The following is a 27,617-nucleotide window of genomic DNA, read 5'->3' on the forward strand; positions in this document are numbered from 1 at the left end:
GAATCACCACTAACCACTATTATTTTTCGCGTTACAATTTTTTGAGTGCGCCCCATACATTCCGACAGCTTTTGGTATTTTTTAATATTATTTTCGATTTTGTTCTTTTAGCATGGAGCTTTGAAATGCTCTCTTTTTCATTTTTTAAACTTATTTTTTATATGGTTTTCGTCGGTTGAAAATGGCGGAATTAAAAAATAACAAAACAACCGTGATAATCATTTGATTGTCATATGACAGTCAGTAGTGACAACATGATTAAATCGGATAAACTGTTCTCGCATACATAAAATTCCGTTGAGAATTATGTATCTGTCTCACATGCATACTGGTATCTGCTGTATGTTCTTTTGTTCTGTACCAGGTGTCCGAAGCTTTCCCAGTTTGAGTCCTTTTTCATGATTATAGGCTGTCGTTGGGAACATGCGGACATGCGCGAGCGATCAAAGGAACATACATAAATTTGAGTATCAATGTTTACGTCATCGCAGGATCAGCATTGTCAATTACAAGTGTGAGTGTATTAGTAAAACTATCAGCGTTTCTTGTAGGGGTGATAAACATCATGTAAGTTTCAACTATCCAACTTAAGTATTTAAACTCGAATAAATCAAATTATTTCCTTCTTACTTAATTGGTGCTTAACTGTTTAAACGGTTATGTCCGTTCAAAAAGGCGCGTCAGTCGCTTTTTCAGAGGGTTAACTGGCACCAATTGTTCACACCAAATTGTTTCTTATATTCCCAAATATAGATGGGCGGTCCACTTTGGTCGCATCCCATACATGATCAACGTTTATTGAAGAATTGCTACAAATCATAGAAGAAAAGCCGCCAAGTGATTTAGACACACAACGTCGTTCAAAAGGTGTGTTATCGGCGGTATGCCTGAACTTGTATTGAGTACATGAGTTTTTATGTAAAAAATATTCATCATATCCAACATCAATACCTCGCATTCAATTGTGGACGCTGTACGCACTACATTGGGTTCACGTAATATGGACAAGCATATTGTTGATTCCAGTGGTAAGGCCACAATTTCAAATGATGGGGCAACCATTAAGAAACTATTGGATAAAATAATAACACAACGTAGCGTGCTCAAGTGGTATAAGATTATCTAGAAAAGATATTTCGTAACGAAAACCCTGGAAGATTACCGCGCGTTGTCTACTGTGGTTCAACAAAATATAACTTGGATGTTTGTTGCTCTTTTTCAATTTTCCTGAATACAAATGTCTGGATTGGAAAAATTTCAAGCAAATAAAGCTTGGCGTGCAAAAGTCAAGAAATTACTTGTCATGCAACGGTAAATGCTTATAAATATATCATTAAAATTATATGCTTGTTTATGATGAGCCATTCGAGTGAGCATGGAGATGGATGTTTTAAATACTGTAGAGTAAATTGGCTTACTATATAAGAATTTGAAATTTTTCCAAATCTTTGACTAAAAAGTAGCTACTAGCTTGTAGAACTTTATTACTTTACTTTTAAAAAGATAAATCACTTTAGCATGGTAATATATACCTATTATTAAAAAAAAATTAATAAATGCAGCTGCGCGTGCTTCTAGCAAAGTTTGTAGATCCTCCTCTAAATCCAAGCTAAAGCGTTGGCAAGATACCGGCTCTTTAGCAGGCGTTGTAGCCTTTCTAAATGTGTTCGTGAATCGAGAAAAAAATGTTGAAGATATTGTTTGTATTAATTTTTAATAATAGGTATATATTACCATGCTAAAGTGATTTATCTTTTTCAAAGTAAAGTAATAAAGTTCTAGAAGCTAGTAGCTACTTTTTAGTCAAAGATTTGGAAAAATTTCAAATTCTTATATAGTAAGCCAATTTACTCTCGTGTAGCGAATGTGGATCAACACGAAAGTAACGTTGCTGTTAGCGGAAATGCAATGAACAAAATATTTGAAATGGAGGATGAAAATAAATCCAATAATGCAAACACTATAAAGAATATTCCTTATAATTTTTCAACTAAGGCATCTTGTGACGAAACTATATTCGAATGCCAACAGCAACGTAGGTCTGATGAAAGTTTTATGGCTTTGGAAAAAATGTGTGATAAAACAGCATCCGATCCTGACAGCACACTATTTAAGTATATACACAGCGAGAACAAGGATATGGTTAAAGAAGATGCTAAAAAGCGCAGCGCCGATGGAAACTAATTTAAAATCCCTTGTAAACAAGGTAAGTGAATATACAACATATTGAAAGTTGATAAGATTGCGTGGTATAAATTTAATAATATAATCTTAGAACTACAAGAAATAGATGAAGAAGCAAAATCACTGCAACGTCTATTGCATGACTTATGCGTACATTACAATTAAAAAGATGGTTGGTGTCATGTGGGGACACATTGCAAGCGGGGCATACATTTTGTATGTCGGGGTTGATTCTGGATAGGTAAGAGTTTAACCTGTTACAGTATCCAGAACGAAGTTGAGCTGGAGTGACTCGCTTTTCTCTGGGGAGTATGCGTTCCTCTTCCGCGAGGTTTGGATACTTTTCTTTGAGTACTGGATTTACCGGGCAATTCCTAGCATAAAGGTCCGACGCTTGTTTATGGAGTTCACCAAGGACCTGCTTGTGTTTTTTCGCTTCATACGGCTGGGTTCTCAAGAGCCGTATTTCCTCAAAATGCTTACGGAGATGACTCCTTAGGCACCTAGACGATGCTGGTTGACCAATCAGATGTCTGTTGGGATGTTCAGGTTTCTGAGTATTCAACAGGAACTGTTTGGTCAGCATCTCATTTCTCTCCCTGATGGGGAGTATTCTCGCCTCATTATGCAGATGGTGTTCTGGGGACATAAGAAGACAGTGTAGGGATTTACTACACGTTGTTATGAAATACTTGTTATTGTTAAAACTTTAATTTTTTTTTTTTTTTTAGTGCTACTAGTTGTAAATGTTATTTTATTGTATAAACGCTTAAATTAAAATTAAAAAAAAAAAACGCTATGAAATACTTGTTATTGTTAAAACTTTAATTTTTCTTTAAAAATCGAGTTTCAAATTTTTATATTTCATGTTATATTTGATGTGAAAATTTTTATATTACTTTACTTTTGAATTTATCATTAAACATTAAATTTAAATTTTATGGATGTGTTATTGTGGATATTCAGGATACGTTATTATGGATATTCAACTCATCTGGTATCTATAATTGTTCAATAAATTTATTCGTTCAATATTCACGATACATTTTAATTATATATTCGTTTAATGATAAATTCAAAAGTAAAGTAATATAAAAATTTTCACATCAAATATAACATGAAATATAAAAATTTGAAATGCGATTTTTAAAGAAAAATTAAAGTTTTAACAATAACAAGTATTTCATAACAACGTGTAGTAAATCCCTACAGACAGCCCGTGGCAATTCTGAGAGCAGTATTTTGGCAGGCCTGTAGCTTCTTCCAGTAGGTAATTTTTAGGCTTGGCGACCATATGGGTGACGCATAGCACTTAATCGGCTGGCTAATTGCTTTGTGTGTAGTCATGAGCGTTTCTTTATCCTTTCCCCAGGTACTGCCAGCGAGGGATTTGAGGATTTTGGTACGGCTCTGAATTCTAGGAACAATTGCGGCTGCGTGCTCACCAAAATGTAGATCCTGATGAAAGTCACACCCAAAATTTTAAGGTGTAAGACAGTCGGTAGGGTAATGTCATATGGTCGACATTTGGCGCGGCCATGTTTTAAATAAGATCACCGATGATTTGGTTGGTTACAATATCAGGTTTCGCGAGGCGACAAAAATGGAAAGATTGGGGAGATAGCTGTTTATTTTATTACAAAGCTCATCGGTGTTGGAAACAATAGCATAGGCGTAGAAGCAATAGTGACTCCTGGTGGTAAAGGTAGCTATTGATATGTAGAAGTTAAGCAGAAGTTTGAATATGAGTTTTTTTAAGTTATTGCAAAAAAAGCGTTGAGGATTTTTATTATCTTACCAGGTACCTTCGTACATGTTTCTAAGAATGAAGAATAAAGCCTATTCAAACTCAATTTTGACCAGGACAAAGCCGCTGAGATTTCGCTATACTTTAACATACAATACGTTACCCCATTTTAGCACAACTATCATTTTTTGATTTTATTAAATTTTAATAAATGTTTCTTCCTCTACAGTTCCATTTCGGTATTGGATGGTAAATATGGCTTTCGCATTTTCTCCATCAATAACTGTGACAAGGTGGAAGAAATCTATGCGCGTAAATCGCAACATATTATCTTGGTCGAGCGTTTCTTCAATAGCTCTCTAGTGGTGATGGAACAGCAGAGAACCCCAACTGTTTACAAATGTTACACTTCAAAAAGAATCAAAATATCTGCCATTGCGTCTACGGCTCAATTCCACACAGTATATGAATGAATCGAACGCACCTAATTGTCTGCCTAACTGATAGTATACATATTCATCAAATCGAAAATATTGCACCAAACGAATTGGGTCTGAATACTGAAACAGTACACATATTCAAAATCGATGAGAACGCTGTGATGATGGTATAGGGTGAGTTGTTGAATAACATACGAAAACCACTTTAACCCATCTATATATTTGCATTACAGCTAAAGCTTTACAAACAGCAAAAATTGCTGGCGCCAAGCAATTGGAAAAGGCAGTGAAGCATTCATCACACTGTACGGATGGTGCAAAGTTAGAATCTGCTGTTGTAACTGCTGCCACCGACACAACGGTCATCTCTACTTCGCCGAGTAGCGGCTCGTCCGACTATCTATCGAAGACAGTATAATCATATCTTTTGCCAACACAGGTTAGCGATGTGCTTGCACAGGAAAAGATTTCAATTGGAAAACGAAACCCAATTAAGCGAGTTTATGTTATTATTAAAGTACGTACTTCTTTTTTATATGAACTGTATTAATTTAAGTTACAATTTCATGTACATATACAATAAAGTATGTCGTGTTACGATTGCTGTTGGAATTAGATTTGGAACCAATCAATATTTCTGCTAAGGGTTGCAGAATTATTTCTGGAATGATTAGATTTAGAACAATAATAAGTCTTACTCAATTACTAGTCCTACATTTTTAAATTCATATTTTACTTTACTTTATTACTTTCAAATTCAATTACGACAGCAATCGGTTTCCACGACACCTTTGAATATTCTTGATCAGAAAAAAAGAGTAAATCTAATCTGAATTTCTAATTAGCTTTAAGTTGTAGATTTAAATTGATTCAAATAATTGGAGTTTTTTCTAAAGCTTAAAATTATTTTCTGTTCGCTTGGAAAAGATTTCAATTGGAAAACGAAAACCAATTAAGCGAGTTTATTTATTATTAAAATACGTACTTTTCTTTATTTGAACTGTATTAATTTAATTTACAATTTCATGTACATATATAATAAAGTATGTCGTGGTATGATTGCTGTTGTAATTAGATTGGAAACCAATCAATACTTCTGCTAAGCGTTGCAGAATTATTGCTGGAATGGTTAGATTTAGAACAATAATAAGTCTGACTCAATTACTAGTAGTACATTTTTAAGTTCACCAATTACGACAGCAATCTGATTCCACGACACCTTTGAATATTCTTGATCTGAAAAAAAATAAACCTAATCTGAATTTCTACTAAGCTTTAAGTTGTAGATTATTCAAATAATTGGAGTTTTTTCTAAAGCTTAAAATTATTTTCTGCTCGCTTAGAAAAGATTTCAATTGGAAAACAAAAACCAATTAAGCGAGTTTATTTATTATTAAAGTACTTACTTCTTTTTTATATGAACTGTATTAATATAAGTTCCAATTTCATGTACATATATAATAATATTGAAAATAATAAATATGGAAAATTCAATTTTTTTGGTTCATATTTTAATCATATGGTTGCTCCAGGTAAAGTAAATCTGCAGGTAAAATTCATGTTATATGGCGGTTATATAAATGGTAAAACCGCAGTAAAATTGATTGTCAAATGACTCGAAAATGTAGAGTGAAATGACGGAGAATATGACCGCCATTTGATGAGCATTGTGACGTGTGTGAACATCACACTACTATGCTCACATCCTATAGGTGGGAGCGGAATGCATGATCACATTAATAGGAACGAAACGGAAAATTTGGTCACAAAACCTAATCGCCCCACGCAAAAATGACTATGAATATAACCGCTGCAGAAAGTCACAATGACCGTAAAATGACTAGTAAAATGACGTGGAGCGTTTTTGCAGGGCACTTATAGGATGTGAGCATAGCACTGTGCTGCTCACACACGTCACAATGCTCGTCAAATGGCGGCCATTTTTCCGTCATTTCACTCTACATTTTCGAGCCATTTGACAATCAATTTTACTGCGGTTTTACCATTTATATAACCGCCATATAACGTGTATTTTACCTGCAGATTTACTTTACCTGGAGCAGCCATATGAATAAAATATGAACAAAAAAATTGAATTTTCAATATTTATTATTTTCAATATTATTATATATGTACATGAAATTGGAACTTATTTTCCAGATAAGCTTATACCACTTGAGCACGCTACGTTGTGTTATTATTTTATCCAATAGTTTCTTAATGGTTGCCCCATCATTTGAAATTGTGGCCTTACCACTGGAATCAACAATATGCTTGTCCATATTACGTGAACCCAATGTAGAGCGTACAGCGTCCACAATTGAATGCGAGGTATTGATGTTGGATATGATGAATATTTTTTACACAAAAACTCATGTACCCAATACAAGTTCAGGCATACCGCCGATAACACACCTTTTAAACGACGTTGTGTGTCCAAATCACTAAGCGGTTTTTCTTCTATGATTTGTAGCAATTCTTCAACAAACGTTGGATCATGTATGGGATGCGACCAAAGTGGCCGCCCATCTATATTTGGGAATATAAGAAACAATTTGGTGTGAACAATTGGTGCCAGTTAACCCTCTGAAAAAGCGACTGACGCGCCTTTTTGAACGGACATAGCCGTTTAAACGGTTAAGCACCAATTAAGTAAGAAGGAAAAAATTTGATTTATTCGAGTTTAAATACTTAAGTGGGATAGTTGAAACTTACTTGTCTTTAAACTGCTGTGCATCCAAGTTTTTGTTATCAGCTGTTCGGTGGTGGGCCAGCGTATGCCGCTTTCGTTGAACAGTGAATCGTGGAAACTGTTTCAACAGAGGAAATATTTAAGCATTAAAGATGCACAACACTGTTTTTTTATAAATCAACGATGATAGCCAGCCTTGGGAGGTTGTTGCTGCTGCTATCGTGGCCTTGCATTACCCAGTTGCTGTTGTGGTATATACCTTGGTATAACTGGATGTGGCGTCATTGCCCCACCTGGTCAAGTTGATGCGGACCACGAACAACAACCACCACGACCTACACTGTTTGGGTTCACTTTGCTGCTGCAAACACACCTCCGTCACAATAATTAATGGAGACCATGGAGGGGTATCTCAATAAGAGAGGCTATTTTATTGCACACATAGCCGTTTTTTTACACCGAATTTTCTAATCTTTTTTTTTTCAATTTTGGATAATAAATCTTAATGGTAACAAGAATTTTTTTCTTGTATGTATGTGGAAATCAAAATTTACTATTTTGCATTAGAATTGCTCACGATTATTTATACTATGCAAATACATATTTCACTTTCTTTCTTTATAAACATGCACACATTGATATGAGTTTTTTTGCTAAAACACACTTTAGTATACCAAAAAATATTAAAGAATGCGTATATTAATTTCTGCAAAATGTAAATCACACAAATTGAAAAAATTTTCCACTTTTCTGCAGAATTAGAAATGGCGGATTTTTTGCACGCAAAAATGACGTATTTTGCTATCCCTATGAAAATAATAGGTGCGAGAGGGCACGATACATTGTGGGAAAGCAAAATTTGTCAGCATGCTATTTCATTTGCACAATTTTTCATTCCAAATCGTCACCCCTGTCAAAAATTCGTGTGGCTGTGTGCGTTTTTGGTCACACGATTTTTACAAGGTATCAACTGCCTGACAGGCTGTTCAATATGGCTACTTTTCAGCGTTTTGACAGGCTGTTCAATATGGCGGCGCCTATCTTTAGCGGGTGATAGAAAGAGATACAGAATGAGACAGCGATAGTCAAATACGAATCAGGTGATCCAATCACTTTGGAATTTTGACGTTTATGCAGAAGAGATCACACTTTGTCATCATTCACAATGAACATTTGCATCATTGTAAATTTTACCAAGTAGCGCAACTAACAGCTGATCGCTGAAAATTCGCACATTCACACGCACAGTTCTCGACTCAGTTTCAAAAAAAAAACTTTAGATTATTTAATTCAAATTTTAAAGTGAGATAATCCTTATAAATTTATGTATACAGAATATATATGGCATTTTTGTTGTTATTAAAACAATAGTTTTATTTATATTAAAGCTTTTATCATTTTTTTTTTAACTTTGAAAAAACTCCGAACACCATTCCTTCATTATATGACATTCGACTGCCTAGTCCACTGCCTTCCACTCTATTCGCAACATAACCTCTACTTAAGCTGCCAAACTATATAGTAAACAATGATTTGCATTGAGAAACCGTAGCGTTCGGACGTGAATATGTCGTCATCGGATGATGACTTTTTTTACTTGCATCTAAAGCAGTTTTATTAAATAATAAAAATTTTAATAAATAATAATAAAAGCTTTACAATCCATAAAGCTGCTAAACATTGATAATTTTCAATAAATTTTAATATGAATTGCCGTTCTTCCGCGCACTTGTTCATTTTGAATGTCGGCACAAACTAAATACAACACTGCGTTTTGTCAATCACACCCCGCGACTATCAAATAAGCTAGCGTCAAATGAAAAAATCAAAAATTTTTGATTTTCATCAACGTGTAGCCAAATACGTGTGTCACGAAGCCACCCATGGTTCAATTATGTACAGGTTGGCTCATCTCATCAACTGATTTTATTTATGTCATTGCATGGTCGAAGGGATTGTCAAAAGGAGATGGCAAACTCAAAATGAAACCAACACATTGGCAACATTTTACTTACACATACAAAAACTGCTAAGTTTTATGCATGGCGCAACGATACAAGGTGGCAGCATGGAACAGCTGATTATAAACTTTTTTTATTTGATTTGATACATCAACTTACGGCGCAGTACGGTTTTGACATTTGTCCATCGAATTTACAAAAACAAAGTACATGGAATTTTTATTTATGTTTGTAGGTATGTCACCATGCTGCCACCTTGTATCATTCCGCTATGGTTTTATGTTTCCATTCCATACCATTCGCACCAACACCAATACACAGATTTTGACAATTTGAACAGACATATTTTGTTGCTTTACAGATGAGCCAACCTGTATATAGTTGAACCATGAAGCCACCCGACTGCACTAACACACACAAAATTCAGTCAATCTGGTGGTAAATCGCGGATGCTTTTATCGACAGTTCATTAAGATTTTACAGTATTGGTTGTTAATAAAATTTTTACTCTTAACATTATAGTGAAGCATGAAAAACTAATCCCTAAGTCCTTTTTCTTAAAATTTAAGGATTTTATTTGATTTGGCATTGTACTCAACTAGCTGTTCTTGTGTTATGCGGACCGTGCCTATTGGACGTTTTGCAGCCAGGGGATAAATTCGGCTGTATTTGAACGGAGCCTTCCCGATACCGTGCCACCTCGGGAAGTATTGATGGCCTTACCACAGTAAGGGCGCTGCTGTGGCTGACGGTTCTTTCCTCGCATATAATACTGGACCGCTGAGTCGGCCTTGTGTACTACCAAGATGAACGAATCATTACCAAATTATATAAGGAGGACTGAGTCGCAAGCCAAGGACGACGAATACGCATTAAGCGATGTGTCGGACTCGGGGAGCGAGAGTAGTGCTGATTCAATGAACTCCGTTTTGGAAAAGCACACAAATGAAAACGGAGTAGAAGAGTGGAGAAGGGTACGGAGCAGAGGAAGTAAAAGAGCTGTCTCGCAGTACCGTGCAACACTAAGAATTGTCCAACGCCTGGGAGCAGTGGTCGACCCAACAGAAGTGGAGATGGAGCGCTTGGAATGGGCCCATGAGGCGGTAGAAGTAGGTCGAAGGCAGTTCAAAATGTTTGCTGCTAGAAATCCTCGGTTCTGCCACCGGTACGAGGAAGAAGCGTCGAATGGCAGAATGAAGAGGCACCGTTCGGCGGCAGGCGACAAGCCTGCTTTCAAGAGGCAGAAAGGACCCAGTCCCAGAGCCGCGAGGCAGGGCAGTCGCATAGACAAGACAAGTAAGCCCAAAGCTGTAAAGGCGCGTCCACAGCAGTAACAAAACATGTTACAAACAGTTATAAAACCAGTGTTATGTAAATTGTTAGGAATTCAACTGCAAAATGTTGTATAACACGATGTTGTGTAACTTTTTTTCTGTTTTTATAGCAGGTTACATGCTACCCAGAGGTTGTCGGAATTAGATAACTTGGTTGTATAACAAGTTGCAAGTTGTTTTAAAACAATTGTTATACAACTTTGCTATTTCGTTACCGGTGTGGACGTACCTTAAGACAGATGGGCCCCAATAGCGAGGTAGCAACTACCTCGAAAGCTGCGAGTCAGAGGGAAGTTCCAACTACGGAAGTAGGAGATAAGCCAAAGGGAGATACCGCTAAGTGGCGCTGGTTGATCGTAGCAGTCCTTTCGGACAGATGACTGCTTAAAGGTGGAGATCTGTAGAAAGGGAACTTATTAGCTTAATGCTTAAGATGATGCGGGAACAACCAAGTAAGCCCCTTCCAACCTTTGGTTCGGGGGAAGGTATAATGGTGTGAAGATGATAGCGTGCGACAACAACATCGCGAGCTTGCGGTGGCTGGAGGAAGTGGTTCCAAACCTCCAGAGGCAAGGCACGAACGCGCGGTTTGAGGTGGTGGGTAAAGCGCAAATCCCCACGGTACCAAAAGTTAAGGTATGGATACCATGCGTGATGAAGTTGGAGGATACACTGCGACTTCTGCAGACTCAGAATCCGAACATACCGTCGCAGGATTGGAAGGTACTTACTGTATCTCGGCCTACGGAGGAAGGTCAGTTCTACATCTTTCAAATAAACAAGCAGGCGGAGGATATATTGTACACGCAGCATGGAAAAATGTCCTTTGGTACAGGCAAAATTTATATGCGAATCACGAAAAGAAGTCCCGAGGATAAAAATCCTAACACGCTGGAAGTGGGCGAAGTCGAAAAGGAGTCAAAAGCCTAAGGGAAAAAAGACAGGTGGATGTAGCCGACGTCACCACGAAGGTGTTAGAAGAGGACCAACAGCCAGATGGTGCTGGGAGTCGCACAGAGGAACACCCGTTACAACAGTTACAGGCTGAAGGGGGGTTCGAACACTCTACACCAAAAGCGAAAGGGGAGCACGACGACGTCACGACGAAGGTGCTGGAGGGGGACAAACAGCCCAATGGTGCTGCAGATAAACCTCCAACACAGTGAAGTGGCATCGAGCGAACTCCTCCTAACCCTTGAGGAGGGTTGGTTTGACGTGGCGCTGATCCAGGAGCCGTGGCTCTCATCGGGAGGAAAGGTTTCTGGACTTAGCGCGCGCGGATTTGGCGTTTACTATGCGCAAACGGATGCGAGCTGTAGTAATGGTAAGGAAACAGCTGCATTCATATATGCTGCCTAATTACACTACTGAGGACCTCGTAGTGGTGGCCGTTGACCAAAGGAATAAGCAGGCACATATCCTGGCATCCTGCTACATGGCCCATACTGCGGAGGTTCCACCGATGGAGTGCAAGAGGCTAGTACAGGACGAAGGGCGCAAAGGGCGGTCGGTCATAGGCGCGGATGCAAATGCGCACCACAATGCGTGGGGAGGAGCAGATACGAACGAGAGAGGCGAATCTCCATTTTGTTACATCCTGCAAACCAATTTGCAGATAGCCAACAGGCGAAATGTCCCTACATACATTGGTCCAACATCCAGCAATGTTCTGGATATTACACTGAGCTCCGAACGTGATATATCAAGGTATGATTGGATGGTTCTTGATAGACCATCCTTCTCCGACCATGCGTATATCAGCTTCAGCATCCCCTTAAAGAGGGTAGAGAAGGGAGGAACCTTTAGAAACCCTTGGTCAACAAACTGGACTAAATTCCAGAAACAGGTAGAAACGAAACTGGGACAACCCAAAGAGGTTGCCAATGTGGAAGAACTGGAGGAGTCTAATGAATTCCTAATTAGGACGCTTATGACTGCGTATAACAAAGCTTGCACTCTAAGAAGATTCAGAGGAAAAGCAAAGCCGCCATGGTGGAGCAATGAGCTGAGTATTCTAAGTAGACAGGTAAAAGAAATGTTTAAGCTAGCAAAGACCGCGGAAAGCGAAGCGTGTCGGGACGAGTACAGGGATCTACTGAGGATCTACAAGCGTGAAATTTCCACGGCGAAAAGAATCGCATAGAAAAGTTTCTGTACGGACATAGATTGCTTCAGCGAAACAGCACGGTTGAGAAAAGTCCTAGCAAAGGGAAATATGGTCCAGGGAATAATAAAGAAAGAGAACGGGGAATGGTCACGTAATAGTGAGGAATCCCTTGAGGTGCTTCTCGATACAAATTTCCCACCGGGAGATGGTTTAGAAGAGTCAGCAGACAGCACTCACACTTCGATCACGGAGCGGGTAGTGCCGCGCTTGCTGACCGGTACCAAGATCGAGTGGGCAGTGAACACGTTTTCTAAGTTTAAATCGCCGCCCCAGATGGTATATTGCCGGCCATGCTACAAGTCTCAAGTAGGGCGGTCGTGGAATGGCTTAAAATAATATTCGATGGGTGCATAAGACTGAATGATGTACCGCGCTCTTGGAGAACTGCTCGTGTAGTTTTCCTACCAAAGGCGGGAAAGATCGGTCACGTGTATGCCAAAGATTATAGACCCATTAGCTTAACATCATTTCTGCTCAAAACCTTTGAGAGGCTGATAGATGTGTACATAAAGTCCAACGTGGATGAAAAGCTGCTCTCCACAACACCACATGCGTACAGCATAGGCAAGTTGGTAGACATCGCATTGCATAGGGTGATAATAAGCGTAGAGAAAGCCCTGGAATATAAGGAATATGCTCTAAAAGTCTTCTTAGGCATTGCCGTGGCTTTCAATAATGTCTCTAAATGCGCGATTATGGATGGTCTTAATTACATTAAAGTACATCCAGCCTTAACCAGATGGATCGGCTGCATGTTAAATTTCTGGAAGATTACATCACAATGGGGATTGTACGAGGCCACGAAATCAGTGTACAGGGGAACGCCGCAGGGAAGGGGTGCTATCACCTCTGCTGTGGACGCTGGTCATCAACCAACTGCTCAGGCGATTTGATGAAGGATCCGTAAAACTTACGGCTTACGCAGATGACGTTGCAATTGCCATAAGTGGAAAGTGCCTTCCAACGATTAGCACTTTGATGGATCGGGCGCTTCGGGATATTCATACCTGGGCATCAAATGTCGGGTTCAAAGTCAACGCAGATAAAACGGATATGGTCTTGTTTACAAAGAGGTACAAAGTCCCAAATTGGATCAGGCCTAAGTTAGGAGGGGTGCCTACAGGAGAAACCTTGCACAAAGTATCTAGGAATCATCCTAAACAGTAAGCTGTCATGGAAGCTTAACGTGGAGGAGAGGGTGAAGGCTTCAACGGTACTTTATGCATATAAAATAATACTGGGGTATACGTGTGGCTTATCGATCTCTCTTTCTCATTGAGTTTTTATAGCGTTTGTAAGCCCTATCCTATACTATGGAGTTCTTGTTTGGTGGAAAGCCACACAAAAAGCAACCTACCTCAAAAAATTAGAGGGGTATGCAGACTATCAATTCTTAACATTACGGGAGCCCTGAAAACAACCCCGACATCTGCACTGTATGTCATTCTGCACATTCCACCTGTAGACCTGGTAGCAAAGAACATAGCGTTAACAACTGCAACCAGGCTCGGTGCCTCGGGGCAGCTTGAGCGCCGACCATACGGCCATAGTAGTATAGCGTCATCAATCACAAGACGAACAGACTACCTGATTCCCTATCTGCGCTTCGAGAGCTATCTTAAGGCCAAAATAGTGGACGGTTGGCGCAAGGGTGCTCAAATGGCGGGCGAGGCGATACATGCGTACACAGATGGTTCGAAAGTAGTGGAAGGAGTAAGATCTGCGGTATACTGTGCTGATCCGGAAATAAACAGATCCTACAGGCTGCCGGATTACTGTAGCGTTTTCCAAGCGGAAATAGTAGCCGTAACCAAAGCAGTGGAAACCCTCGAAGAAAATAGCCCAAGCTGCAATCGTGTTAACTTTTATATTGAGAGTCAAGCAGCAATTAAGGCAATAATCCCGCATACCACAGCATCTATATGCGTGTTAGAGTGTAAGCAGTCCCTGGAGAGAATCGGGACAGGGAGAAGCATACATCTATATTGGGTCCCAGGGCATATGGGAATAGATGGGAATGAAAAAGCGGATGAATTAGCTAAAAAGGGCGCATCCATTGAAGCTTGCTCCGTAGACGTGCCAACTAGACTGGGCGAAATTAATCTAAGGCGAGAGGTGCACATGATCGACCAAACAGGAAAGGCGTGGGTTCAAGCGCGGGGCTGTAAAGTGTCGAAGATTATGTGCAGGTCCTACAACCTTAGACTAACAATGTTGCTTCTATCATTAAAAAGAGAGGACTGTAGACTCATGACGGGTATTCTGACTGGACACTGCCTTCTGGCGTCACGTGCCTTTAAATTAGGCTTGGTCAGTGATAGCAGATGTAGGAAGTGCGGGCTGGAGGAGGAAACGATCGAGCACGTTCGCTCGTGCCCTGCGCTTGCTAGGCTAAGACTCCAGCTATTAGAAGTGATACAGCTGTCAGATCTAGAAGCAGCAAGTGGCTTAAATCTTAGGAAGCTTCTAGTATTTGCCAAGAGGAGGGAGTTATTTTATAACATAGGTCCTGGTTTTTGATAGGGTTTTTCAATTTGGTCGTTAATACAAACTTCTGGTAACACTACGGATTTATTCAGTCAATGTGAGGTCCTCATGGACCGGCTAGTTCAACCTAACCTAACCTAACTAGCTGTTCAGAGAACAAATTTTTATCACTCAACTGACGGAAACGTGTTTGCAACGTATCAACAATAAAATTAAAGAAAAAAAAACTTTTTTAAAAATAAGCTTTTATTATTGGTTAATAAAATTAACTTAAAAGTAAAAAATAAATTCACTGTAAAGAAATATAACACTTTATAAGTTCATTGTAACCTTTAGCGATAATTAGACTACTTCGTCTGCTACAAAAAAATTCCATATTGTACATAATTATATATTTTTAATATTAAAACTTTACACCGAAATTATTAAATCTTACAGTTTATATCACAGTCCTAATTGTTCTAATAAAAAAAGTGTTAAATTTTGATGGTATAATTAAGAACACTTAGGACCTCATTTTCTTGCTATCACAATGTAACATGCTTTTATTACAAGAATTATGGCTGTGATATAAACTGTAAGATTTAATAATTTAGGTGTAAAGTTTTAATGTTAAAAATATATAATTATGTACAATATGGAATTTTTTTATCGCAGACGAAGAAGCCTAATTATCGTAAAAGGTTACAATGAACTTATAAAGTGTTATATTTCTTTACAGTCAATTTATTTTTTACTGTTTAAATAATTTTTTTAACCAATAATAAAAGCTTATTTTTAAAAAAGTTTTTTTCTTTAATTTAATTTTTTACTTTTTAGTTCGTTTTAATAAAAGTAATAAAAGCTTGTTCTTAGAAAAGCTTTTTCTTAAATTTAATTTAAATATCAATTTTTTTTTAATTTTTAGTAGGGTAAAACATTGTTTGAATTAGTTATGTAATCTTTACTTAGTTATTTGTAACATTTCTCATACTATCCATTTCTTTTAATGCATCAACATTATAAGGTTTCTTCGAAGTCGACTTTGAACAGTCAAGTTCTTCGATTCGAGTGTTAACTAACTTAAAATCATATTTTATTGTGACTACTATATCGCGTTCAGTTTACAGCTACTCATTGCAGATCTCTGCCCTGTTTTAAAATAAAATTCCAACTTTCGCTTAGCTAAAATTCCATCGCCAAAAATCTGTAAAACAAAATCAAGTGCGCAGAAAAGTATGCAACATTTAGCGATAACAGCCTAACTTCTCCTTTCGTTGCATACACAAACAAAGCGAAGTTACATGCGTTCTTGAGGACTTACCCTTCAAAAAACGCGAGTACTCCATAAATAATGTAAGGAATACTCCTTTGGGAGTATAGGAGTGTTCCAAAACTATTCTGTATTCATACAAAAAATGTGCTCCAATTAACATTGCGATGTCCTAGGAGAGGAGTAGGTGATCCCACTCTCGCTTTGTTTGTGAGTATTCCATAGAGTACATACGTGAGAGTACTTTCCAAAGTACTTTCACTGTAGTACTCCATGGAGCACCCACAGAGGGTCATATGCCAAAGTACTAAAGAGGAATTGTGTCGGAAAGAATTATCGGAGTGAATTTAATTTAAAATGAAAGTAAATGAAGAGGGGCAATATAACTTTTGTATTTTATACTACGAATATTCTTGTTATTTAGCATTTGCGTGAATAAAGAAACTACCCTGCAAAAATTGTTGGATTACGTGTTCCATTTTCTTCATGTTGCAGTACTCTAACAATACTCCTTTGCAATGCGTTTGCGGACCACCATCAGCCGATCATTGCTCGCTTTTAACGACCGTGATCACAACACGATGACGATCGAACAGAGTTTCCAAAAGTAAAATATTGCATACAAATAACTGGTGATAAAATTTTACTACGGCAACTCTGATAAAATGCAACAGCGCACTGGTTTTATGTATACATACTATAGTATAGAGAAATATTAGTTTCTTTATTCACGCAAATGCTAAATAACATAAGAATATTCGTAGTATAAAATATAAAAGTTATATTGCCCCTTTTCATTTACTTTCATTTTAAATTAAATTCACTCCGATAATTCTTTCCGACACAATTCCTCATTAGTACTTTGGCATATGATCCTCTGTGGGTGCTCCATGGAGTATTACAGTGAAAGTACTTTGGAAAGTACTCTCACGTATGTACTCTATGGAATACTCACAAACAAAGCGAGAGTGGGATCACCTACTCCTCTCCTAGGACATCGCAATGTTAATTGGAGCACATTTTTTGTATGAATACAGATTAATTTTGGAACACTCCTATACTCCCAAAGGAGTATTCCTTCCATTATTTATGGGTACTCGCGTTTTTGAAGGGTAATATTTCCTATACATACTATAGTATGTATACATAAAACCAGTGCGCGGTTGCATTTTATCAGAGTTGCCATAGTAAAATTTTGTTATCAGTTATTTGTATGCAATATTTTACTTATGGCAACTCTGTTCGATCGTCATCGTGTCGTGATCACGGTCGTTAAAAAACGAGCAATGATCGGTTGATGGTGGTCCGCAAACGCATTGCAAAGGAGTATTTTTAGACTTATCTTGTTTGGTTGATTTTCCGACAGGGTGGATAAATGATGTATATTGGAACGATTTTCCGTCATCCCTTCTCAAATTTGGTTTTGAGACAAACCGGTTTCGGCGTTGTGCCATCATCAGTGTAGATTTTCGTTCTGATCTGTTGTTGTCGGTTGTCCTGTATTTATAGTTCGTAGGTATATGAGCAGGTATTGTCAAATTGATGCTTGTGTATATTTAGTTATGTGTATGTGCTGTGTGTTCGTTCAGAACCGAGGGTGGTTTACTAATCGATTTGCGTGGCTGACTGGGGTAGGTAGAAATCTGTGATTTTAGTTGTTTGACCTTCTTTGTCGGTTTTTTGTTTTGGTGTGTTAATTTTTTTGTGTTTATTTGTTGTTGTGTGTTTGTCTGTTGTACCTGTGTGATTAAGTTGTTTCCTGTATACAAGTTTTAAAGGCTCGAATATTGTGTCAGAAATTGTGTTTACCTGTTCGTTTATTATTCTACCGTCGAACGTTTTGTTTGTAGATTTCCATGTTTTCGAGTACGTTGAGACGTCGGCCCTTTTCTTGTATGTGAAGAACCCTAACTGTTTTATTGATGTTTGCTGGGGAACATTCATTCTCGACCATCTGATTCGCGAAGTTAGACTCGGGTATAATGTTTGGATTCCGTATTTTTTTGTTGTAATCTCTAATATGTTCTCTGATCCTCGTTCTTATTTTCCGTCCTGTTTGTCCTATGTAACTAAGTATTGTTAGAGTATTCCAACATGAAGAATATGGAACACGTAATCCAACAATTTTTTCAGGGTAGGCTTTTATTCTCTTGTGGCACAAATCGTTACCGATCTCTGTGAAAGCGACCGTATTCATGCAACCCTGCTAAACACAGCTTGGTTTTGGTCGTTATTAAACACACCTTCCCATAATCTGTCAAGCGGTAGTTCTTGTTGTCGTGTCTTGCGTTTTGCTACGTTGCTCCAAAATTTAACATTTTCAGCAAAACCAGCTGAAACAAATATTCTAATGTCTAATAAAAAAGAAGAGAAACCTATTGGAATTGAGGTATATTTCAAAATATCACATATGTAGAAACTTTCTTAGAGAACTTTGCTTGAGTTAGCTGGGGCCTATTTTAGTCCACGTCAACCGGCCAACTAATATCAAGATTATTTGCTATAACACATCTTCTTTTCCCTTGTACTTCCGCAGGTTGTAAAAATCAACAAATGGGATGGTTCAGCTGTAAAGCATGCATTGGATGATGCGGTAAAGAATTGTCTTTTGTGTGACCGACCACAATTGAAAGAGCAATTCGGTTTGATCAACACTCGGTTGTTGTTGTGCTCACTAGCTGTTGGTGTTGCTGTGCTGGCACATGGCTGGGACTATACACATCCATTTCCGCAATCACGTCCTGTTTTACTCTTTAGCGTTATTGCATACTTTGCCCTCATGGGCATACTAACTTTACACACAACATTCCGTGAAAAGGGCACTTTTGTTGTTGCTTTACAAAAAAATGGCAATAATACCACTCGTACTTGGGAAGCTAGCTCTGATATGAAAAAATACGATGATAAATATACACTTATTTTGAGTGTAACAGATGCCAAAGGTGTGCGTGAGGCCAGTAGCACAAAATCTTGCGCTAACTTTATAGATGCTAACGGTGTTGTTTTGGATAATTTGGTGGCCAACGAAGTCAATCGTTTATTCAATTCATTATCATCTGGAAAAAAGGATGAGTAGTCGAGCGAACAATTATGGAACATCAGTATATACATCTAAATTATAGTACACAGAGTATCAGTGAGCAGCACATTGGCAGTAATGGTGGTGATGATGCGGTTAATACGGTAGAAGTTAAATACAGCATGCATGTAGCCAATTTACATCTGGAACCATCATTCATGTAATATTGCAATTACAAACATAAATATACATAAAGCATTTTAATTAATTAAAATTTAATAATTACATTTTTGTCAGAAATTTTTGGATTTTTAAACATGCATTCATTAGTAAGAATTTGCACTACCAATAAAAAGGTTTTGATTGTATAGCTTTTCGTTGAAACCGTCTAGAGGCTTAAGCTGAAATTTCATTCAAAACTATTTCATCCATACTTTACCTTACCACTATACATATACGCTAGAGTTAGGTCTTAAGGTTCCGAAGGATTAGGTAGTTCAATTACGATTCGTACAAATAACCAAACTGGATAGTATGTCAGCAAAGGCCGAAGTCGACTTATCAAAAATACGCTCTCTCAGAATTTGGCTGAAGAACGCTTTGTCGCAATTTTTTTTTATAAATGCCCCATCCGAGCTCAAAATATAATTAAATTGCCACTAGAAATAAATTCAGAAAAACTGGTTAAGAATTACAATTTTTTAAATTTTCAACTTAAATCCCTTCGAAAGTCAGCTGGCGGATACCGTGATAGGTATGAACATTTGCAAGGCGAATACAGAAACAATTCCTGTGTTTTCTTGAAAGCTGCATTGAGGCTTTAAATTTTGCCATCATGCAACGAATTAAAAATTGTGTATCTGCAATGGGATGTTCAGCCCATTTCCTACCCGAATTCGTATTCCAATTATATTATAATCCCTAGAATAACATCAGCTATATTTAACTAATTAGCGTCGGGTGTATCATTACAGGGTTCGCAAGTAGTTTGATCTTGTCTTAATTCAACATCCCCGCCGTCTTCCCCACTTTGTTTATACAAATCCAGTACATCTTGTAGATCGTGTTGTGCATCTATGAATTCTTGTTCCTCCATACCCTCACCCGTATACCAATGCAGATGTGCTTTGCGGCGCAACATAATATTGCTACCATCTAAAATACGTTGCAAAAGCTTATGAATTGCTGATGTATTACCAATAAATGTTGCTGACATCTTCAGACCACGTGGTGGTATATCGCAGATAGCTGTCTTAATATTATTTGGTATCCATTCAACGAAACTGCTCAAATTCTTATTTCGTACATTCGTCATTAACTGATCCACCTCACGTGGTGACATCCTTCCACGAAATATACCAGCTGCAGTTAAAAGTTTACCATGACGTAAATCAACAGCGCATAATAAATTATTGGACGAGAAGATTTGCTGCACTAACTCGCCAACTGTGCCTTGAGAGAACTCTTTTTGCTTGCAGCTAACTAACGGTGCAAATCCGGGTATGAGAAAATGTAATTGTGGAAATGGTACCATATTAACATAAAGCTTACGCAAACCAGCATTCAATTGCCCAGGAAATCGTAAACAAGTCGTTATTCCGGACATGGTCAATGCCACAATATGATTAATGTGTTCATAACTGCTTACAGCCATTTTTAAATTACGTGCAACAATTTGAAAGAGCGCTTCATTGTCCAGGCAAAATGTTAAATGTGAATTATGTATTAGCGAAGGCATACTCAAAAGCGCATTGTAGGGCTCAACAACGACTTGAGACATTTGTGGAGATGGTATTGACACATAATTAGATATAAGATTATCTGGATATTCATCCACCAAAGCATTCATAACGAGTGCTGTTAAGCCAGAACCAGTACCACCACCAATCGAATGCAAAATTTGGAATCCCTGCAATGAATCTACCGATTCCGCTTCACGTCGAATAGAATTTAGGACGGCATCAAGAATTTCGGCACCATCTGTGTGATAACCACGTGCAAAGTTATTACCAGCGCTATCTGAACCCGCAACAAAATTCTCTGGTCTGTATAGTGATGAGCGCTTATGTAGATTTTCGATGCTAGTTACTTCTGTGTCTACACATATAGCGCGTGCGTAGAAGCGTTTACTCGCTGTGGCATTGAAGAATACGTTGATACGTTCGAGTTGTAAGGCACTAGTACCTTGAAACCGTCCAGATGCATAATCAACCCCATGTTCGTGCGAGATAACATGCCAGAACTAATAAAGGGATGGTGTAAGTGAATTTTGACAAGTAGGGCTTGTTCGGAGCTTCAATCAATGCCGCACTACAGCAGCAGTACCAAAGAGTATATATTTATATATACTCTTGGCAGTACTGAAACGAAAACTTTTATTTCCGTATAAATGTCAAGCTTTTCAAAATTTATACACAATGCTTATTTGTATGTATCTTTGTAAGACGCTACTACGGCAGTTATTGAAGATTTTAACAAAACCATAAACAATCTTATTATGGTTGCCATCGTCGACATAAAATATAGAAGCAAAAAAGTAGACTGTCTCATAATGCCCCTAATAAGTTTTGAAACATGTTCTTGTTGTAGCGATAAGGTTGCTCCCCGAAGCCTTTGGGGAGTGTTATCGATGTGATGGTCCTTTGCCGGATGCAGATCCGGTACGCTCCTGCAACACAGCTCGGTAATGGTTTACTTTAGCTCACAACTGCTAAAACCCTGGGCAGGTGTCAAAAGACGCGTTTTGATCCCAGGACCACGAATCCGAGAGCGGAAATTCAAAATTTTATTTCTGTCAAAAGTTATTTCCAAAAAACTGAAAAATGGCCCCGGAGTGCCCCGAAACCGGAGGTGGGATCCATAGTATTTTTGCGCAGAACACCTATCTGCATTGGCGGCCTTCGGCCGCGCTTATAAAAAATTACCCTGGGTGGGTCCAACACCGGTTTGGAGAACAAAACTATATCCGCGCAAAACACTTTTACCCACAGTTTTTCTTGTGGGTACTAAAATATCATCAAACCAACAACAACCACATGAAAATTTTCAATTTTGTATGCAAATATCTCCGAAACGAAATACACCTCTCCTGATATTTTGGACGAGTTTTAGCAGTTGTGAGCTAAAGTAAACAATTACCCACAGCTCCAATAAGGTACTAGTCTGACCATCTTGGGAACGATTTATATGACCACATTAAACCTTCAGGCCATCCATCCCTCCCTCCCCACCACCAAGTTCGATGAGGAGCTTGGGGTCGCCAGAGCCTCGTCTGTTAGTGAAACAGGATTCACCGCGGATAGGTGAGGTTGACAATTGGGTTAGGGAAACTATATATTGCGCTGACAATCTGGGTTCCGCTACACATCCCCTTGAATCTGGTATTTTAGTCGCCTCTTACGACCGGCATACCTACAGCGGGTATATTTTGCCCCCTAACCCGCTGCGGGTAATTTTGAAACATGTTGTAATCCACAGACCAGCAAAATCGAGGGGTACTTGACGTACTCAGTTGTGATATACATATGTAGGGGTAGAAACGTCGGTCTTTACTTTGGCACTTAAAGGTTAACGCTTATGACCACAATATGAACTCCCATATTGGATTTATTTCAAATGAGATTAAGGTATTCGACAAATGTGGAACTTACTTTTAAATAAATATATGTAAGGCGGAATAGACTAAGAAGAGATTTAGGCAGAGCTTCTTTTCCAATTTGCGTCGTGCTCCATTTAATTTTCCCCAACAAATTGGCGGGACGGGACCTATTTGTTTGAAGCCGTCTCCGAACGAAATCTGCATGTCAGATGAGTTTTCACTGAGACCTTTTCATGACAGAAATACACTCGAAGTGCTTGCCAAACATTGCCAAAATTTTCTTCTAATTGAGCTTGTTTCTAATGTTTTGATGTTGCTTTGCCCGGAGAGTGAACCCAGGATCTTCGATGTGGTAGACAGAGCACGCAACCATCACACCACGGCGGCCACCTAAATAATATAGGGATCTGTCTACTCAAGTTATTCTTCTGCTGAACCGCCTTTTGATTTTGCTTACATAATTGGCCTCTATAACACGAGGCCTCAAAAATATGTTTTTATTAGACCTCAGCGGGTTAGTGGGTTAGAATATAGCCGCGGTAGGTATGCCTGTCGTAAGAGGCGACTAAAATACCAGATTCCAGGGGTTGTGTAGCGCAACCTTTTCAGGTTGCCAGCGCAATATATAGCTTCTCCAAACACAATCGTCAACCTCACCTTCGAGCGGCGAAACCCGTTTCACTAACAGACGAGGCTCTGGCGACCCCAAGCTCCTCATGGAACTTGGGGGTGGAGAGGGAGGGATGGCCATATAAATCGTTCCCGAGAGAGAAGTGGTCCCTCCATAATCTAAGCACCCTCTGTATCACAAATATCTGTGCAATAATACACTTTAATGGTGGTGTGATGGTAGCGTGCTCCGTTGTTCCAATTAGAATAAAGTTTTTCAAGCGGTCTTTTGGCCACGAGTGTATTTCTGTCATAAAAAGCTTCTCAGTGAAGGTTTAATGTGGCCATATAAATCGTTCCAGAGATGGTCGGGCGCTAGCACCTTAATGGAGCTGTGTTACCGGAGCGTACCGGATCTTTATCCGGCAAAGGACCATCACATCGATAACACTCCCCAAAGCCTTCGGGGAGCAACTTCATCGCTACTACAACAACAACATTAGACCTAACCTGCACTAATGAGTCCGCTGAGTAAGGTTATATACCATTATCATTACTTACAAGAACAATTATTGCCCTTCGTAGACGACAACCATAATACACTTGATTGAATTAACTTACGGAGTCTCCAATTGAATTACCGCTCCCACCAATTTGAACCGTTATAATTTCGCGCATATTTTCGTTTTGGTTTTGTGTTTATCTAAACTTTTTAACGTACAATTTTGATGATTGTGCTTTTTTGCAAGTTTTATCAAAAATGGTTTATTACAGTTTTGAGTTTTCTTATTTAATTTTGGAATTTTTTTTTTTTTGAGTCATTGTGCAATAATACTAATTTCATCATGATTGAAAGTAAAGTATGGTAGAGTTGCTTAGAAAATGGATATATTCTGCAATTGCCTAGTTTGGTCCAAAGAAATTTAAGAAAAAATAACTCGCATTTTTTAAAAAATTCTTACTTATCCTATTATGTTCATATATTCACAGACTTCAGCTCTAATACTATGTAGTCGTATATACCGCACAATGTTAAAATCTAAATCGCACTTACCATCCGGATTACATTTGTAAGAGCGCTTGCATCGCAACCAAAGACTAATTGAGGTCTGCTTTCCGGCAGTAATACACCAATCAATAAATTCCTAATGGCCGTAAATAATTTTTGTTCCCAAAAAACGACTTTCCAAACACCACATCCGATTCTAAGGTTTAATGATCATTATATTAGTTGAAAATTCAAGTACATTACAAAGCTTCATTACATGTTTGTAATAAGTTGTGGTAGTTTTCGATCAGACAATTCAGTGAGATAATTTAAATATATTTATATGAATACACCCAATACTCGCTCTAGCTACTAAATGGCAAAATTTGTATATCGTAAAGTTGGGTCCCGAAAATGGGTTGGCTCAACTTCAGTCATAGGTGCCAATTTTAAGTGCCAATATAACAAAATCAGGTTTTATGTCTGCAAAGAAGCTAAAACCAATTAAAATTTGCCTAACATGAATAAGGCATACAAATAGTTATCCCATATATAAGGACAAATCGGGTACATGAGCAAAAAAAAACATCACAGTATTCAGTTTCTTGCTAAAGAATTTACTAAAATACTGGTCATAAAAGCTACTAGGATCCGTCGCTTGTGAGTAGTTAATTTATTTTTAACTGGAACGCTTTCTCTTCTTTGCCGCTACGCCAACGCGTTTTTCTTCGCCGCCGTTATTAGCATTACTGCAGCTTGCCTCCTCGACTCTAGTAGTACCCTCGTTAAGGCACAACACTCGACCAGCTGCTTCAAATAATTCATCGATGGTTGGAAATTTTTGTGCACGTGGAGTTCGGTTTAAACCGGACCATAGTTGTTGACGTTGTTCCAAAGGTTTTGTTGCAATTGCTATTTCGAAAGAACCACGTTTCGGTGGTTCATCACCATTCAATACCAACTGCAGTTCTATGGACGGTTTTACAGTTCGCAAACGTTCAACGAGATCTGCGTGCACTTGAATAGCACGGCGGCGAAATACACTTCAGGAGCGGCAATGTTCAATATACAAGACTGGCTGATTGGAGTCCATTATTAGATCCTCAGGTTTTGCAGGATTCCATTTTGGTAGAGACCCGTTGCTCGAGGTCTATTAAATACAGATATTCTATAAGTTTATATTCGGTAATAGTCTAGTTGAGGGGTCGACTGCTAATACGCTACTAATATCGAGAGAAGTGTCAAACGACGCGTATTGACATCAGTATTAAAAAAAATAAATAAATAAAAATTTCAACTCGTTCAAATGATATTAACGATTTTTTGTTTTTTTTTTTTTTAGAGATTTGATTGCATGGAGGAGGACCTTCTTATCGTTGAAAGTCCAAGTTCCAGGTTATTGTCCAATGCATAAGATGATTAATTTCTGGATTAACTTTCCAAAGTATGTATGTAATGTTGGCTCCACTAGTACACAATGGTAATACCAACTGGCCAGAACCATGTGTAGCAGCTTGCGATCTGGGATTTATTCGGTTTTTTCTTGGCACCACGCCAATTATTCAATTTGTCTTATTTATTTCAATTTGACTTTAGATATCAATTATCCATTCAATTGTTGGTTTTTGTCCAATTTGGTTAATTATTTTTCGTTATATTAGTATATAATAAGGGTATTTTCAATCCCGTTATTTGTTCTTTTTGTCTTTTTGCAATAATTTGCAGTTAGATGTATGCAATGACACTGCATAAAATGTAAATCGAGCATGCTTTTTCAGCATCAAGTATATACACTCCGTTAAATTGTCCCGTTTATTTTCAAGAATTTTATTTTCATATGTATGTATATGAACGTTTTTTCAGTGGCCTGTTGCCAAGTGTCTTTCGCGACCCGTTACGATCAATTATGTATGTATTTAAAGCGAATTGGCTTTCATGGCGCCACGCCAGTTATTAAATATGCAAAAGTTTTTGATTCCTGCTATGAGCTCCAGAAACCACCCCAACTCCAGGTCAGGGAGGCAACGTATCTCCTAACTCCGCCAAAACGACCGAGGGAAGCGCAGAAGCCAACCTTGTGGCCTATTTTAATTTTTCACTCAACGCAAAAAGCCCGAAAATTGACGTTGAGTAGAGGATGACCCGAACGACCGCTCGCGCGAAAAGACAAGACCGGAATTATTAACGAAAAATCGAAAAAAGACCCGCGGGTACCTCCGAAACCGGGGGTGGGATCCATAGTATTTTTGCGCAGAACACCTTTCTGCGTTGGCGGCCTTCGGTTCGCTTATAAAACATAACCCTGGGCTACGCCATGCCAAGTCCGGGTGTATGGTATAATCGTGGCTACCGCCACAGTGATGCACAATTTTTTTTGTGGGTACAACACAAAACAACCACATGAAAATCGCTAACTTCAACCGCAAATATCTCCGAACAGAGATAAAATTTTTCTTTTCCGCCTTCGGATCATTGTTCTCGAGATTAATACGCGATATTTTTGGTAGCGTATTAGTAGTCGACCCCTCAACTAGACTTTTACCTTAAATTCATAAATTTACCTTGCTTTTTGCTGGTGCTTTACGCTTGCGTTTTGGTGCCATTGTTCACTTTTTAAAAAGTTTCAAAATTTCCCCAAATTTTTGCGCGGCATCTTTTATTGTTAAGCAGTTGCTTCCATGGCGGAACTATACAAGGTGGCAGCACGGGACAGCTGAGTGTGTGCTTTTTTATTTGATTTGATACATCAACTTCCGACGCAGTACGATTTTGACATTAGCCCATCGAATTTACAAAAACAAAGTACATGGAACTTATATTTATGTTTGTAGGCAGGCCACCATGCTGCCACCTTGTAAGGTTCCGTTGTAATGGTTGCTTTGGTGAAGAGATGTGGAAGCCCAGAACTATCGATAAATTAGCGTTCCATTGAGCTATGGATCACGATCAAATCTCATTGGAGCGAGCCGTTTCAGCAGCATGAGAGTTGGCAGCACTCAACTGATTTGTGCTCATAATAGAGTGCCGTTTTTCCGGAATCGCTGAATGAAATTGTACTCAAAAAGTTAAAACACATTAAGGAAGTTCGGAATTTTTTGTATTTGGTGTTGGAAACGTTACTAAAAGCGTTACGTTAACA

General features: G+C 38.5%; 2 protein-coding genes, 1 long non-coding RNA gene and 1 pseudogene across 6 annotated transcripts; 2 read left to right on the forward strand and 2 right to left on the reverse strand.

The window, feature by feature from the left end:
- Positions 1 to 662: 662 nt before the first annotated feature.
- On the forward strand, positions 663 to 5,837 carry LOC137248241 (uncharacterized). Of its 3 annotated transcripts, none has more exons than XR_010952138.1 (4): positions 663 to 1,311; positions 1,862 to 2,206; positions 4,161 to 4,545; positions 4,605 to 5,837. It is a non-coding gene; the product is annotated as an uncharacterized lncRNA (long non-coding RNA). The 3 variants fall into 3 exon arrangements; XR_010952139.1 differs by having other exon boundaries at positions 1,996 to 2,206; positions 4,605 to 5,835; XR_010952137.1 differs by having other exon boundaries at positions 663 to 2,206; positions 4,605 to 5,833.
- Positions 5,838 to 18,500: 12,663 nt separating this feature from the next.
- Spase25 (Signal peptidase complex subunit Spase25) lies at positions 18,501 to 19,651 on the forward strand. The gene is made up of 2 exons (XM_067783369.1): positions 18,501 to 18,653; positions 18,801 to 19,651. The coding sequence occupies exons 1-2, from the start codon at positions 18,615 to 18,617 to the stop codon at positions 19,338 to 19,340; spliced, it is 579 nt and encodes a 192-aa protein (XP_067639470.1). The 5' UTR covers positions 18,501 to 18,614; the 3' UTR covers positions 19,341 to 19,651.
- Positions 19,652 to 19,753: 102 nt separating this feature from the next.
- On the reverse strand, positions 19,754 to 24,672 carry betaTub65B (beta-Tubulin at 65B). 2 transcript variants are annotated; one of them, XM_067783368.1, is made up of 2 exons: positions 24,545 to 24,672; positions 19,754 to 21,525 (listed from the first exon to the last, which is right to left on the reverse strand). In XM_067783368.1, exons 1-2 carry the CDS (start codon positions 24,545 to 24,547, stop codon positions 20,230 to 20,232), a joined length of 1,299 nt encoding a protein of 432 aa, XP_067639469.1. In that variant the 5' UTR covers positions 24,548 to 24,672; the 3' UTR covers positions 19,754 to 20,229. The 2 variants fall into 2 exon arrangements, with proteins under 2 accessions (XP_067639469.1, XP_067639468.1); XM_067783367.1 differs by having other exon boundaries at positions 24,112 to 24,586.
- A 21-nt stretch (positions 24,673 to 24,693) lies between these two features.
- On the reverse strand, positions 24,694 to 27,289 carry LOC137250483 (selenoprotein BthD-like; annotated as a pseudogene).
- Positions 27,290 to 27,617: the final 328 nt, after the last annotated feature.

This window comes from Eurosta solidaginis, chromosome 4 (genome assembly GCF_040869045.1).
Source record: "Eurosta solidaginis isolate ZX-2024a chromosome 4, ASM4086904v1, whole genome shotgun sequence".
Classification (NCBI taxonomy): Eukaryota; Metazoa; Arthropoda; class Insecta; order Diptera; family Tephritidae; genus Eurosta; species Eurosta solidaginis.

Coding starts and splice junctions, on each gene's coding strand:
- betaTub65B (XM_067783367.1), bottom strand. CDS start 24,168: ATGCGCGAAATTATAACGGTTCAAATTGGTGGGAGCGGTAATTCAATT. Junction 21,526..24,111: donor GTAATTCAATTGGAGACTCC/GTAAGTTAATTC, acceptor TCCCTTTATTAG/TTCTGGCATGTTATCTCGCA.
- Spase25 (XM_067783369.1), top strand. CDS start 18,615: ATGTCTAATAAAAAAGAAGAGAAACCTATTGGAATTGAG. Junction 18,654..18,800: donor AGAAACCTATTGGAATTGAG/GTATATTTCAAA, acceptor GTACTTCCGCAG/GTTGTAAAAATCAACAAATG.